Here is a 16,325-nt window from a genome sequence, read left to right on the forward strand (position 1 = left end):
TTATTTATTATTGTAAATATCATTGCATAAAAAAAAATAAATAAATAAAAATTAAAAAAAAAAAACATATTTTATTATTTTACTTACTTACGTATTTTTTTTTTTTTTGGCAAATATAATTTAAAAATAAAACTGTAGTTATTTTTTTTTTAATTTAATAACATATGTAATGTTTAATTAATTTTATTATTATTATTATTACTATTTATTTATTTATTTATTTTATTTATTTTTTTTTTTTTGTTTATTTATTTATTTATTTTTACTTTTTTATTTATTTTTTTGTTAACAAAATTTTTGCGCATATTTCAATAAACCTTAACTATAATAATCCGATTATAATATATATCTGTATGCTTTGCATTTATATAAAAATTTCCTATTAATATTTATATATTTTATGGTAAATTATTTGAATCTAGATAAGAAAAATTAAACGCATAATGTTAAAGAATGTAATAAATATTATATAGCATTTTTAATGTTTTTTTCTTAACATATTCATACGTTTATATATTTTATCTGTTGTATGATTTTCAATCAGAATTGCTTTACTTGCAAACCTCGCATATGAAATTTAAGTGCATATTCGAAAGCGCATAAACTTTTGAAAGCTCACACACACACACACACACACACACACACACATACAGTTTGTGACGAATTGTAATACAAATGAGCCAGAGTTAGCTAACGGCTAGAGCCTTCCAAATGCAAAGAAGACAAAGAGTGGGGCAGGGAGAGAGAGAGAAAGAGAGAGAGAGAGAGAGAGAGAAGGCGAACCCGAACCTGTTTCCCGGCACGTCGTTTAGCGCAACAACTTAATTTGCATATCAGCGCCGCCAAATTGCAGGCGGCATGCAACAGCGCAAGCAGAGAAGGAGGAGGAGGGGGAGCAGGAGGAGCAGGCAGAAGTAAAAGCAGTTTCTAAACTGAAGTGTAGGCAACTTGACTAGAAATTGTTTTGCAGCCTAGCCAAAGCAAGGTGCCGCACACACACACACACGCACACATGAGCACTTCATCAATTTGCCAATAAAGTTTTGTGAGTAGTTTTCGCAATAGTTGGCAACATTTCAATCAGGCCAGAAAACACTCAGCCCAAGGAGGGCAGCAGCCAACTCGCACTGCCTGCATTGCCGATTTAGTTTCGGTTAGTCAGCGTAAAATTTTATGCACACGGCACAAATCGAAATGGAAATGGAAAATCGGAATGGAAAAGCCAAAGTTGCTGTTGCTGATGTGGCGCAAAATTAACAGGCAAAACGCGAAGCGACTTGAATAGAGCAGCAGCAGCAGCAGCAGGAGCAGCAGGAGTAGCAGGAGCTGCTGAGGAATGTGGGCAATTAATGTGAGCAGCCCACGCTGCTCGAGCAACAGCTTTGGGGTGAAAGAAAGCCAGCGTCGCGTCTCAAATTAAATTTGCATTTCAAATTCGCTCGTGTCCACAGCGAATCAAAGCATTTAGTTTGGGCCAAATCTATTGACAGTCGAGGGTAGGCAAAAAAAAAAAAAAAAAAAACAGAAATAGCAGGAAAAGAACACAAATAAACGCAGAAGGAGAGAGAAACGTAAAAACGTAAAGAAAACAAGACGCTGACAGGCAGGTGGGCGGGCCCTGGGCAATGGGCATGGGGTCCAGGGCGAGTCCTCGCCTTGCATATAAATCAAAATAATTTTGTTTGGTTCTGTAATTTGGTGTCTAGGAATGCGCAGCAGGCGGCGCAGGAGGCGGATTAGGAGCAGGAGGGCATTCATGAAAAGGACAAATGAAGTGAAATTTAAATGATTGCATACTTCGAGGCGTTTGTTAAACCATTTACTTTCACCTAATTGCACACTCGAGTGGACGCTGCCACAGCCACGTGGTGCTTGAGGAGGGGGAGGAGGCTCGGGGCCAAGGCTGGGCTCGTCGAGTTTTGAGCCACTTTTACACTTGGCTTGACAACGGAGCTCCATGGTGTTACACAACATAGCTACAAAGTATTTGCCGACTGACGTTTTGACATTGCTTTGCCACACACACACACACATAGACACACGCACACACATTTTGGGAAGAACTTCAACATTTTTGTTTTGCGACCTCTGCTTCATTAGGTTGGACGAGTGGCAGAGGCGTGCGTGAATTGCTTTCTGATTAAATTTCGCACAACTCGTGTGTTTCTCTGCGACAATAAAGGAAAACCAATTAGAAAGTGGGGGAGGGGCGAAGGGAGGACGCCCTAAAGGAGCTGGGGAGGGCGAGTGCCATGAATCATCAAAGATTGAGTGAACAAAATGATTTGATATCATAATTAACTTACAGCATTTGAGCTCTAATGCTCATTAGAGCCAACTGCGTGTAATTAAAAGTATTTACAATTTATTTACATATATGTACATATATCTTAGCTTGAGTTGTGGCACATATAAGAAAATGTGAATGCAGTTTAGTGAAAAACAAATTTTTTTATATTATTATTATTGATTTTTCTTTCATTATAGAAATGTATTAATTATAATTAGTTTGACAACAGTTTTTTTAAATTAAAATTTAATTTGTTGTCAGTTGTTTATTAATATTTATTATAATTAATATTAATTGAATAATTTAAGCATATCAGAAGGTTATGTTCTTTATAATATAATCTAACTATGTTGTTAAGGTACTATACTTGCATTGTACAGATTCAACACTTAAAAAATATATATATATAAAAAAAAAACAGGATCAGTTACTACTATATTTATTTAATTACAGTTACTTTTATAATATAAGCAGTTTAACAAACAAAAATGTTCTTTTATTTATATGTATTTAAGTAATAATGTAATTAATTCATGACATTTTTTATAAATTTTTTATTTTTTTGTATTTGTTGTTTTTTTATATTTGTTGTTTTTTTTTTATTTATGTAAATTTGTTTAAAAAATATAGCCTAAGGCATTTTTTAATATATTTATTTATTATTTATATTTTTAATATTTAATATTTTATTGAATAATTATTATTATATACTATAATTAATATTACCTATATCTTTTTAACCACATACATCTTTTATTATTTATATTTTTAATATTTAATATTTTATTAAATATATATTACTATATATTATATTTAATATTAACTATATCTTGATTCCATTAAATATTTTATTATTTAGTTCTATGTCATTATTTAATTTGATTCGAATTACTGCTTTCAGAATAAAAAATCCAAAGACAACAAATATTTATTGATTTTTAGTTTGGCTTCTATTTCTCAATGTAAATTATCTCTTTATCTATCCTTTTATCTGTTCATACCTCACCTAAATATATATTCATCCATTTATTTATTTCTTCATTTTGCTATCTATGCATCCTATTAACATGTTTCTTTAGCCACTCAGCTTGATATTTATATTTATTTGTTTTTCCCTCTGGCTTCTTCTCTATTATTTCATCTATAACTTTAACCATCTCTCTCACACTCTCCCTCTCTCACTCTCTCCTTTCATTCCTGTAGTTTCTAATTTTTGTTTTTCAATACATTATCCCCTTGTTTTCGTTCAAGAGTTTTAGCTGATGCAATCATCATGTAATCATAGCTGTCACAACTTTTAACCCACATCGACATTTATTTCTATATAGTTATCGTTCTTGTTCTTGTTGTTGTTGCTGGTAATGGAGCTGTTTCACTTTGACAGGCTTCAATAATTCATAATTGCCTTCAAAGTTTTATTTCGTTTTTTTTTTTCTGTTAAAAATTTGTTGTATAAAATTGTCAAAAATCAAGTCAAAATAAAACAAAATAAATTGTGCTCCTTCCCCTTCGCCTTCCGCACGACGCCTGCTCCTACAGCTCTGCCTTTTACCAATCGATCTGGCCCCCAAGAAAAAAAAAAAAAACATGAGCATAGTTTTCGCTTTAGCTTCTCTCTGCTTCGACATTTTCATTTTCCTGACATATGCAGGAAATGCGTTTCCCAGCCAATCCTGCTGCAGCAGCAGCTGCCGTTGCAGTTACTCGGTTTACGGTTTGAGTTTTACGGTTACGGTTTTTTGGCTATGCCGTGTGCTCCGACTATGGCTGCGGCTGTGGCTGTGGCTGTGGCTTTGCCTGTGCCGGAGCGCCTCTTGCGCAGCTCCATTAATATTTAAATTGTGTGCCGCCTCGCGACTTCTGAATCTGCCCTCGTCTTGCGTGTTGCTTGCCGGCTTATTTTTTGACAGTTATCGATTCGCGCGCTGCGAGACGCTGTAACGCTGTAACGCTGAGACGCTGCCGCCTTTATCTTGCACAGGCTTGCAATTCATTTCCTAAAATATGCATGCGAAAAGAGCAGAGCCAAGCCGAGCCGAGCCAAGGCATGGCAGAGGCTCTGTGCGAAGCCAAGCGGCATTATTATATTGGCTACGCGCTGTCAAACTGACTGCCTCACTTTAGCTCTACCTCTCCCTCTCTCTCTCCTCCTCCCTTTCTCCCTCAGCCTTAACTTAACACATTTTGCAATATGTACGAGTTATGCGGCATAAGCCTCGCAACTCGCATTCATTTCCTACTTACAGCCAGTTAAAAACTTTCCCAAGTCGCTCGCTTTGTGCATGTTTAACTTTTTTGCGCCTGTCATAGCCCGTCGGCCGCGCCCTACCGCCCCCGCCCCCAGCCTCGCCAAGTCAAAGTCGACTTGTAACACATCTAACCTGCCTCGGAATACTCCCCGCCCTCCCTTTGGCTTTGATCACCGTGACACTCAAGCGCTGCAAATGCACACCACTCACACACACACACACACACACACACTCACACACCACACACTCGTGACAGGCTACAAGTGAAACAACAACTCAATTAGCAAATGCCAAAGAAATGGGGAATTTCAAATTTCACATTTAAACATTATAATCGAAATTTAGAGCTGAATTTTTATGATGAAACGTGGCGGGCGCATAAATAGGGTTTGATTGATTCTTGAACGGATTGAAACTAGCAGCTAGGGATGATGCTCTTAAGTGTGTGTAGCTTTGCTAGCAACATTTTAATTTTACTAGAATTTTTAAATGTCTAAATTCAGCGCACATATTATTATAAGAAATCTTTGTATTACCATATTACATATTTGATATGTTAGTTGTATAAATATTTTTACTTTGATCATACTTAGCCAGTATCTTGAGATAATTACTTTTATATAATGTTATGAATATATAAAATAAAATAAAATAAAATAAAATAAAATAAAATAAAATAAAATAAAATAAAATAAAATAAAATAAAATAAAATAAAATAAAATAAAATAAAATAAAATAAAATAAAATAAAATAAAATATATAAAAAAAAAATAAATTTAAATTAAATTAATTAAAATAAAAATATAAATAAACAAAATATCCACAAAATTATCTTATCTGCAAATATATCCGACATATACATATATAAAATTAAAATTAATGCAATAAGATATCTCAGCTCAATTTTTTTTTATCGTTGCTTCATATACATATACTATTCTTATAGTATCGCTCTATAAACAGCAAGTTATCATTATAAAATCAAAATTGGTAAGCCAATAATATCGTATATGACTCATGTATGTTCACCTTGGTAGGAATTGAGTATAGTCCAAGTTCCAATGACTCAACAGACTAGCCCAAAGCATAGCTAAATCTACAAATTCCATTGGTTAAAGATCTCAAACACTTTGCAATTTTCAATAGTTGGGCAATAAATTGTAAATGATAAAATATAATCAATCGAAAAAAGTCGATGGCATATAGATAAGAAGAGCTATAAATACTTTACGCGCTCTCTCTCGCTCTCTTCAACTCTCTCTCTCTCTCACTGGTCGTAAAGCACACTCTGCGTATGAGTAATAAATTGCTATATGTGAAAAAAGCTTTTATTCTTTCTCTGTCAATACCAAAATTCGAGTAACGCTCTAGCTTTCATTTCAGTTGACCAATTTAAGCGAACGCACTGAGACGTCTTTTCTATCTCTACAAAAAATCTAGAAAAAATCTAGTTTTCGCTCTTTGAATCAAAAACAAAATGGCTCCCGGTGATCGTTGCGGTGGTCCACCACGTCGTGGACCCATCATCAATGTGCAGATCGCACCACGCTGGCCGCGTCGCCATCATCATAACAATGTTGTGGTGGTGCAGGCGCCACCACCGCCACCACGACCAGCGCCCGTCGTTGTGGTGCAGCAGGCGCCACCACCGGCCAGACCCGCCAATGTGGTTGTAGTCCAGCAGCAGCAGCCACCACAGCCGCCACCGCCAGCCTACTACCCACCCGCCGACAACCACTACCACAATCCACCACCCCGCTACTAGACGAGGCCGAAGGACATTTTCGTTGAATTTACGCAGCGCACAAAAATATTTCATAGACAAAAGCAAACACCTGAACTTTCGATACACCGCAAAATAAATAAAAAATAAATAAACTACATATGTATATGTATATTTAATATAGCTTATCAGAAAATGTGTGTTCAATTTCGTTATCTATGTCGTCGACGGCCATGCGATAAGCCTAATGCCAGCTGTGGCTCGTAAACATTGATTATCGAGGCACTGATCAGGCTAATTAGCTGGCTGTAGCTTAGCTGGGAAAATAGTTTAGCTGGAGACTGAATAGTACATGATAAAGCTAAACATAAAACTATAACGAGGGTTGCTCTTTAAGTTATGCGAAATGCCCCACGAGGTCATTTCTTGAAGGACGTTTGCGTGACACGCTTTTCAAGGGGGCAATCAGAAATTTCAAGTGGATGGATTAGTGGAATATCAGCAATAATAGTAATAAATCAGAGCATGAACATTTTATATAATGTAATAGAGTCTCTAATATTAACCTTTCAATTTTTAGAAATATTTGTAAACTATTTCTTGATCATTTCTATTTACATATCATCAGCATTATTATCATTATTATCATCAATTATTGCGACTATCGATAGTCGATGGCAAAGTCCGCTGATGACAGAATCGGGAGCTTCTTGAGATAGTAATTGCTAACGATTTTTATTTTCTGATTATTTATTGCTCAATAAATACATGACGTCCGAACGATACAAAATTACAAAGTCAAGCTATATAAAAGTCGTTAAAGATAATTAATTTGTGTATAAAATTGTCAAAAATTGAATATAGTATAATAAAAATTATTATTTTATTATATATTTTATTTTTGACAATTTTATATACAAATTAATTATCTATAGCGATTTTCATATATCTTGACTAATAATATAAAATAAAATAAATGAACAAAAAAAATATATAAAAATAAAATAAATAAAATGATAATAATAATAAATCAAAAGAATTTATTTAAAAAACAACATTTTGGAATTGAAATTTAATACTATTTTCTATTTTCAACCAAAAAAATGAAGAAAAAAGTTTATATACTTTTTTTAATTTGATTTATTTATCAATTTATTTACCTATTTATTTATATTTTATTTTATTAATTTATTATTATTATTATTTTTTTTTTTTTTTTTTTTTTGCGAGCGATATGATTTTTTTGGAGCTCGTGAATTATTTCAGAATCATTAAATATTTTGAATTTTGTAATTTTAGACTTTGAGTGCTCATAAAACGGGAAAGTACTAGACTTTTTGGCTTCCCTAAACAAGTGACTCTATGATACAAGCCCCCCTCGACTTATCGGCCATATATGCTATCAGTCGATTGTGGTTGAGTGAAGATGACTAACCACAGCAGTGCGCGATTGCTGTGCGCTTATCTGCCAACTGGAATGAAAATGCCAAATAAGCTCTGAGCTGATTGATGGGCCACAACTGCACTGGAAGTTAGTTGACTGCGAAATAGAGTCGTCCGGCCGACGATAAGATTCAGTAGAGGAAAAGTGTTGCTCGAGGCAGCACAGGCGCAAAGACTGGAGCCATGCGGGTGTACTATGAAGATTCATATCGCTTTGGCTATCATCATCGCCATCATCGTCCAAGTGAGCCCGAGCAGAACTAGTAGAACGCTAGAGCATAGCCATAATAATAATTTGTGTAAACTTTTGAATAGATATCGAGATTGATGTTATCTCCGGCTGGGGTGGCGCATATTATCCGGCGCCGATTGCTAGGCCCGAAGTCGTCGTAGTCAATCAGGCGCCCGCCTACATGCCCCCACCACCGCCAGCACCAGTTGCTGCTCCGATGATGATGCCACAGCCTTACGGCGGCATGTCCGTGGCCACGACGGGCTACTACCAGCAGCAGCAGCAGATGCAGCAGCAGAGCTATCAATACCAACAGCCATATTCCCACACCAATAATCCACCCTATCCTCAGTGGTAGATGGATCACTAATTGGAATCCTAAATTATCGAAAACTATGTGAATTACCTTATTTGCGCACTGTCGAAAAACAATGAATCTATAATTTGCAATTATTAAACAGTCAAATATTATTGTATTGATATATGTATTCGTTTTTTTACTGTCGGTCTGTATAACGATTATAGCAGATAGAATAATGCAAATTAAAAGTATAAGCCAAATGTGTACATATGTATATCATATAGAAGGTCATTTAAATTTAGGTTAAAAATTTAGTAAAGCCAATAAACTCCCAGGAATAAAACTTTGAGTTAAGATGACTTCATAGATGAGCTTCATAAGCTGAAAGTGCACTAAACAAATCAAAGATATGTTTGTTTCATACTATTTCCTTTTTTTTTTTTAATTTTCGTTTTATATATATTTTTTATATTTTTTATTTACTCAAAATGTATTATATTTTCTGTTTACTCATAAAATTTGCAGTCTAAAGTCTAAATAGAATTTAATTAAATATATTTTTGAGGGCTACTGAAGATAACGCAAACAGAATGTACATATGTAGAGTTCAGGTGAGCAAAAAAAAAAGCTTTAAGGTATAACTTTTTAAGTTCGAATGATCTTTGATAGCTCAAGTTGTGTATGATATACAGAGCTACTACATAATATAAGAAACCAATTGTTATAACATAATTTTAGGCCCCAAACGTAATCCGTTATTTCGAGAAAAATAATGATTAAGGAATTTCTACAACTCTTCTATAATTCAATGAAAGCGTAGGTTTATGTTTTGTATATATGACGACTAAATATATATATTATAAATATTATATATATAATAAGTATATTATTGATTTTAGTGCTCTCTATTAATATATATATATTTTTTTTATTTATTTATTTTATTTTTTTTTTTTTTTTTTTTTTGCTTGCATGTCAGTTTGAAGACCTTTTAATGAACTCGACCTTTGACCACTAAATGATTTAGGAATGCAAGCAACAATAAGAAACGGCAGCTACGCAATAAATTTCAGTATTTCATTATCTAGCTTGATTTATCAAGTAGATGTGTCTGACTAGAGCATACCTATTAATACCCTGAATTCCATTTCGAACAGAGTTTTTATCAAAATGGTAGCCTATTGTAGTCCATATATAAATAAAATGTCTTCACTATAAAATAACTTGATTCTTACTATATAAAATAATGAAAAAAAACATTTTAAGATAAAAAGTGTTGATAGTGATATCAGACTTGATCTGAGAATACTTTGGAGTAATCTAGTCAAATTGATCTGTCTCTGATTACCTTAGCTCTTCAACCTCAACAAGCATATACTTTATTATGCCTGCCACGCCTTCTTCTGCAAAGCATTTCAACCTGAGCCTGACTCAGAGTATAGAAAATTTGTGTTAATCATTTGTAGCAATGACAAATGGGTATATCTACATATACATATATAAGACGTATATATCGTATCTTATCATGTTTTGCACCCGTTTTTAAAGGAACACGCCATTTAATTGTATAATTATTATTGTTGACACTTTTTCTTTTGTTTTGTGGTTTCTGGAAATCGAATTCTTTTAATGCTTATCGATGATATGTAAATCATAGGATATATGATAATATGGGATAGTTAAGAAATAATAAAAAAAATAATTATAATAATAAATATGTGTACATATATAAAAATAAATATATTATATATTTCTAAAACAACTTAAATAACCTGATTCACATTTCTAAATTTGCAAAATTTGTTGCAATTCGTAATTTGGGATTTTTCGCTTCTGTCCATTATGCGACCGCACTGGAAGTTGTTTGTCAAATGTTTATCGAAAGCAGGCTAAGACCACCTGACAAGATAGCGAACTAAGCTCCCAATTACACACAGAAAAAAAGTACCCACCTGCGAACTGTCTGCTTAAATATGTTGAGCAGTTGCGAAAGTGGTTTAGTTAACGAAGAATCGCCAGAGCAGGCGCTACAACGAGACCCAAGGATATTCAGAGCGATATTTAACCAAGGAATCATGTCTTACTACGACGACGAGCGCCGCCATCACCACCATCATCATCATGGACGTCCCATTGTGGAGGTGGACATTGTGCCACCACGTCTGCCACGCCCCGTTGTTGAGATCGATGTCGGCTCGCGCTATCCCTCCTACAGACCGGAATGTGTTGAGGTGATCCAACCAGCGGCCGTCTACCAACCACCGCCACCCATGGTTGAGGTGGATGTGGTGCGACCCAGTCGACCACTCATCGAGTTCAACATCGGCGGGCGTCGACCACGCGAGGAAGTCGTCATTGTGGAGCAACAGCGGCCCTGTTGGTAACAAGCGCGCATTGAATTCGCCTTCAAATGTAGAACAACAACAAAATATCGTATTTATTTTTTATTAATTGAAATTATATGACTAACACAACCAAACAAAACGAAAGTTTCTATTTGTTATTTGTCATTCGCATAAATGTGAAAAGTTATGTAAAAGTTGTGACTAAATTGTGTTTAATATTATTAAAAGCTTTTGACCAATGCGACAATTGCTTTAATGGCATTATTAAATTTTATTTATTTGAATTAGCTTTAATATGTGTTTTGCTTTATTTTAAAATTCTGCCATTGATGTTAGGGCTACTTTTGTTTCGGGTGTAAGCTCCTGCATAATTAGCATAAAATTAATTAATTAAATAAAATTATACCTGTAGCTGGTATAGTAAGGTATATAAATTAATTGTTATAAAAATTTAATTTGGCGGCTGTAATTGCCATTTTATTCTTTACTAACACACATACATAAAAATATACATACAAACGAACTTACACATACATAGAAAACCCACTTCGCCTACACCAACTTCCCACCGCCAACTCCCAGCTTCAAATGCAGCCCAGCTCTAATATGCAGTCCCTTGCAGTAATCATTTGTCTTCTTCTTTCAATCGTGAGCACAATACATGAAGCTCTGTTACTCAGTCTGCACTGCTTGCGCAGCTAGCGCTTGCGCGAGTTCGTCTCTTGGCTTCAGTTCTTCTTCTTTCAATCGTGCAGAGTTGATCGTTTTCTGCTCTGCTCTTACACACATTGTTCGCACTGTTCTCACGCATTTTATAAGCTGTGCACTGAGCAGCAGGCTGAGCATCGGCGTCTGCTCTCTCTCACACACACGCTCACCGAGCACTCGTGTGATTGGCTGGCTTAATAGGCACTCTCTCCCACACTCAAATGGCTTGGCGCACATGATCTTTTTTGTGAACTCTTTTTATTTCAAGCGTGTGGCCTCAATGAAGACAGCATTGAACTACTGTGAAACTCGCTTATTTTGATTGGCTGGAATAACATAACATGCAGTTGATGCTCCAATAGTATTCAGAGGTTACTTCTATTCTCTTTTTCTTTAACTTTTACCTAAATTTTAAAGACTCCATGCATGAGTGTGTTTTGCAGAGATCATCTTCTCTTCACAGTCTTCATACTACTATACAAAATACGTTTTCTTAAATGTTATTTGAAATCTCTACGTGATATTATCATAAATGAAAAATAGAGACAATTTGTATTTTTATTATATAATATTTAACGAAACTATATTATATTTTTGCTACATTATATCCCTTTTATTAAACGAACTTTGATTTCGAGCCATCTAAATATTCATATACATGTGTGATCCGCTATGAAGCTGCAAATCGGAACGAAAATGATGAGATTTTGAAGAAGTCGAACTCGACGAATCCGATTCAGTCCACTCCAGTTCTTCATCCGAATTTTACGTTCTTCCATTTCCAAAATGTATTTCCATTTCCCGTCCTCTGCAAAGAAATGTTAGATATGTTATTTATTTAGATTTATTATTTGTATGTATCTTAATATTATTTGAGACATACCTGAAGAGAAATTCCTTTCGCGGGAATCGAACTCAGCAATGATCTCGACGCTTGAATTCTATGTAGATAATGCATTATTAAAGAATTGCTTGCGGAAAATTAGCCCAACTCTTACCATATTTATATTTTTGGGAATGTTCCTTAGGCAGTTATGATGTTGTGTGAGTCTGTGAAGCTCTGATGTATTTATTAATGTGACATGAATTGATCTTGCGCAAAACAAACTTGATTGGGGCAACAATCAGAAAACATGTTAAGGTATGTAAAGCCTTTTGTTGATATAGCTCGGATAGCTAGATAGTAAAATGAGTGTCGATAAGACCTTAAGGTGTAAAGTCTTTGATAACAGCTATTGACTACCAAATTATGTAAGTGATCGAAATCTGATTAGGTTAAAGAATCTTTTATGACTCAATACGAGCCGGAGTTGGGCATGATAGATGCTACTCGGGCTATGCCTCTAAGATACCCATGAGTCAGAGAAACTGCAGCAAGGCTGCCCCCAGTTAGGCATATGAATCACTACTAGCTAGATCCATCATGAAGGCATTTTCCTGATAAGATACACAACAGGATTAGAATATGAACTGATAAGGAGCTAGCGATAAATTATCTTTGTGTTATAAATTCAAGAGTCGAGACTGTTTTGAATTCAGTCCCGAAACGAACGACAAGCGAGCAATATGGCAGAGATACAGCAGGTGAACATACAGTGCGAGTGCCCCCACCATCATGGACCGCTCTTTCTGCTCAAGCCCTGGGCTTGGGGTCGTCCGTGTCGTCGCTGCCAGCGCATGATGGAGCGCAACGTGGTCGTCGTGCCCACCCAGGGTGCAGCTGCCGTCTCAGTGACTCCCGCCATCACGAACCGATCCCCAGTTGTGGTCTCCACAACAACGACACAGACGGTGCCAGTGCAACAGGTGCAGCAGGTGCAACAGGTGCAACGGGTGGTCACCACACAGCAAACATTGCCGCCCGCCTATAATGAAACATTGGTCATTAGCTGAGTCAACGGAGCGAAGGAATATTGGGATATTGAATTATATAGAGCTTACAAAAATATTTCATCTGAATTGGAAAACTAAATAAATACATTTTTCTTTCAAATGAAAATTTAATCTTTTTACTCATTTTTTGTCACTAGGACTAACTAGCTAGTCCGTAATTCTTACAAGCTGTAATTTGTCAAGATTGCGACTTTTACTATATAAATTATTGTATTTAATGCATGTTTAAAGGTTTCCCATGGGGTCTATGAACTGACTTTATTATAACTGATCCTGAAGAAGTCAACTTTGATCTAACGGCAATGACTGTTTAATTAGCTTCAAAAATGAAATATATATATAGCTTTTCCTCAAATTTTCAACAATAATAAAATAAGGTTCAGCTGGGAAACACTGAAATACCTTATTCTTTTAAATATTTGACATTATTGATCTACTATATACGATGGGTTTATCAAAATTAATTTCAATTAGCCACGCCCATAATTTTTAACATTCTGTCATGTCAATGCGTAGATATAGAGTTTTTGCCCTGTTCTTCAGATTGGGGAAATTCAGATACCATGAAGACCTCATTTATTTTACTAGATCCAATAGGAGAAATATTACTGTATTCTCCTCGAACATGATCAACAGCAACTGATATATATGAGGGTCTATGCTATTCACGTTCTGAGGCATATCACCTCACAGGCATATAGAGAAGAGAACGAGAGAGAGATTAGAGCGAGAGAGGGAGAGAGAGAGGGAGAGAGATAGAGATAGAGAGACGAAGAAAGAAAATGGTTACAGCCGAACGTGAGCTTTATTATACTAGAAGAAGATTGAAAACTGTAAAACAAGTCTTTAATCCCTAAACAATATGTCAGCTCCATGTAATATATATACATCCAAAATATCAAGCTAGCCACTATCTATCTGAATTAGCTTCAAACTAGCAAGAAATCTGCAGCTGACTATGAAATACTGATACTGAAACTTCGTCTACGGCCGAAATCACATTGGACAGACGGACAGTGAAAAGGGCGGATAATCTTACACTTCACTGTCCTTCTCCGTCTGCAAGAATACATACATAATTACTGTTATATGAGCTCCATATAAATTATCATGAACATCCATTTGGAGTAGAGTATAAAAATAATCTCTAATATATATGCACTCAAATTTGTCTACAATAGTTCTTACCTTGTTTGATTGTCTTCAAATATGCAAACAATTGCGATATCCGAGTAATCAGAGAACGCCTGCAGAGAGACCCTTATCTTCTATCGCTATCTCGTTCTGGCAAGTGCTTGAGTGCTCATTTCGAAACGTGTGTGGGGTGTGCAAGCGCCTTCCACTCGCTGCGCTGCGTTCTCAAGGGCGCAGAGCTCTAGCCGTGGCCCCCACGCTGAATCATTGGGCGCCACACGACCTCTTATCACTGATACGCCATGAATCACAGCAAATTGCCAACTATTGATAGCACAAGTGAGAGATTACAACAAGAGAGATAGCTGATAGCGATGATAACACTCGAAAATCCCGTCCACTATAAATGCAAGCAGCTCGAGGCAGCTAGACATCAGTTAGCTAACAGACACTCGAGCAAGATGACGACGGTGCAGCAGGTTAATATTCAGTGCGAGTGCTATCATCGTCGCGGACTGCTCCATGTGGTGCGACCTTGGGCCTGGGGCCGTCCCTGCCGTCGCTGCCAGCGCGCGATGGAGCGCAATCTCGTTGTGGTGCCCACCTCGGGTCCAGCGGCTGTCGCACTGAATGGACGAAGGCGCGGATCTCCCGTCGTGGTGACCACCACCACCAGCCCCCAAGTGGTTGCAGCACCACAGCCACTGGCGACTGTGACTCCAGCTCAAACGGCCCTCGACTGGCAGAACTCGCAGCAAGCATTTCCCTCCGTCTTGCCAGCCAAGTGCAACGATTTCGTGATGGTCAACTGAAGGAGCTTTGCTTCGATGCATTCTCGGCTGTCTCAAGAAGTCTCTGCATATCGCTCAATGTAAAGAAATTTAATTGCTAATCTTAAGTTATTTTGTAAGAATAAAAATAAATGTTGTTTATATAGATACAAGTTATTGTTTCATGTTCACTTGTACGCAAAGCTCATTAAAAATGGAATGATCTTAGCGGTGATGATGTTTGAGTATCAGAAAATCGAAGATTGAAAGTTTAAACATATATTTGGGAATATTCTTCTTTTTTAAGGCACCCCTCTATATCAGTATATCTTATAATCGACATATTTGTTTTTGAAGAAAAATTTCAGCTTTCTGAATACTTGTATTTAAATATGAAATACATTATAAGGGATATTGTATGATTCTGCAAAACTACTTAAATGGCGAAACGAATGTATATAGATGCCAGCTTTATTAGGGGATGACAGATCATTTGAAAGCTGAAAAATACGAATAGACTGTCCATCAAAATATTAAATATAATCGATATAAATATCAATTATTTATACATGCGCTATAGAGTCAACGACAAAAGCTGCAATAAAACTATAATAGAAGAAAAAAAAAAAAATTTCGATTGTAAATCTCAGATCTCAGGATTGGGGGAACGTGTGACATCGCTGCAGTCATGGCATGAATTTCATACGCATACAGACAGACATTCAGTTGAACAGTCAGACTAGATCTATTCAGCTTAGGAATATATATATTTTATCTGCCACGCCTTTGTCTGCTGTTGATATATGTGAACGTTGTGGCTTTATGCTCTATTTATGTATTTTTAATGAGCTCAGCATAAGGCTAAATATCAAGCTGTAAATTGTAATCGATGAGCAATCAGAATGTTTTTATTGAGCATATAAAAAATATTAAAATAAATAATTATAAAATATAGTTTAAATACATAATTTAATATAATAAAACATATATGTATATGTATATTAAAGAGTAGAAAATAAGCCGAATGCCCATTTGCCAATTCTTACGTTTGGGTTACTCTAAATTATATATTGATTCGAATCTCTAATATATAAAGCAAATCAGAGTATAATAAATATAACTGTAAACTATTTGTGACTATAATGCCTTTGGCTTTAAATATCTAAATCAAGTAACGAAACGTAACCTGTACTCATTAAAGGCATAATGAATATTAAGATCAATTAATATGAAATT

The 16,325-nt window shown here is 35.7% G+C and overlaps 5 protein-coding genes across 5 annotated transcripts; all 5 read left to right on the plus strand.

The window, feature by feature from the left end:
* Window positions 1-5,931: 5,931 nt before the first annotated feature.
* Window positions 5,932-6,459, plus strand: LOC115563502 (uncharacterized). Its single transcript, XM_030386570.2, has one exon. It carries the CDS (start codon window positions 6,018-6,020, stop codon window positions 6,303-6,305), a length of 288 nt encoding a protein of 95 aa, XP_030242430.1. The 5' UTR covers window positions 5,932-6,017; the 3' UTR covers window positions 6,306-6,459.
* Window positions 6,460-7,793: 1,334 nt separating this feature from the next.
* On the plus strand, window positions 7,794-8,414 carry LOC115563501 (uncharacterized). Its single transcript, XM_030386569.2, has 2 exons — window positions 7,794-7,950; window positions 8,022-8,414. Exons 1-2 carry the CDS (start codon window positions 7,890-7,892, stop codon window positions 8,294-8,296), a joined length of 336 nt encoding a protein of 111 aa, XP_030242429.1. The 5' UTR covers window positions 7,794-7,889; the 3' UTR covers window positions 8,297-8,414.
* Window positions 8,415-10,217: 1,803 nt separating this feature from the next.
* Window positions 10,218-10,874, plus strand: LOC115563499 (uncharacterized). Its single transcript, XM_030386568.2, has one exon. It carries the CDS (start codon window positions 10,315-10,317, stop codon window positions 10,621-10,623), a length of 309 nt encoding a protein of 102 aa, XP_030242428.1. The 5' UTR covers window positions 10,218-10,314; the 3' UTR covers window positions 10,624-10,874.
* Window positions 10,875-12,813: 1,939 nt separating this feature from the next.
* On the plus strand, window positions 12,814-13,221 carry LOC108649797 (uncharacterized). The gene has a single exon (XM_018098841.3). The coding sequence runs from the start codon at window positions 12,859-12,861 to the stop codon at window positions 13,183-13,185; it is 327 nt and encodes a 108-aa protein (XP_017954330.1). The 5' UTR covers window positions 12,814-12,858; the 3' UTR covers window positions 13,186-13,221.
* Window positions 13,222-14,744: 1,523 nt separating this feature from the next.
* LOC108658363 (uncharacterized) lies at window positions 14,745-15,255 on the plus strand. The gene has a single exon (XM_018111024.3). It carries the CDS (start codon window positions 14,781-14,783, stop codon window positions 15,129-15,131), a length of 351 nt encoding a protein of 116 aa, XP_017966513.2. The 5' UTR covers window positions 14,745-14,780; the 3' UTR covers window positions 15,132-15,255.
* Window positions 15,256-16,325: the final 1,070 nt, after the last annotated feature.

This window comes from Drosophila navojoa, chromosome 3 (assembly GCF_054131105.1).
Source record: "Drosophila navojoa isolate 15081-1374.11 chromosome 3, UAZ_NAV_1.0, whole genome shotgun sequence".
Taxonomy (NCBI): domain Eukaryota; kingdom Metazoa; phylum Arthropoda; class Insecta; order Diptera; family Drosophilidae; genus Drosophila; species Drosophila navojoa.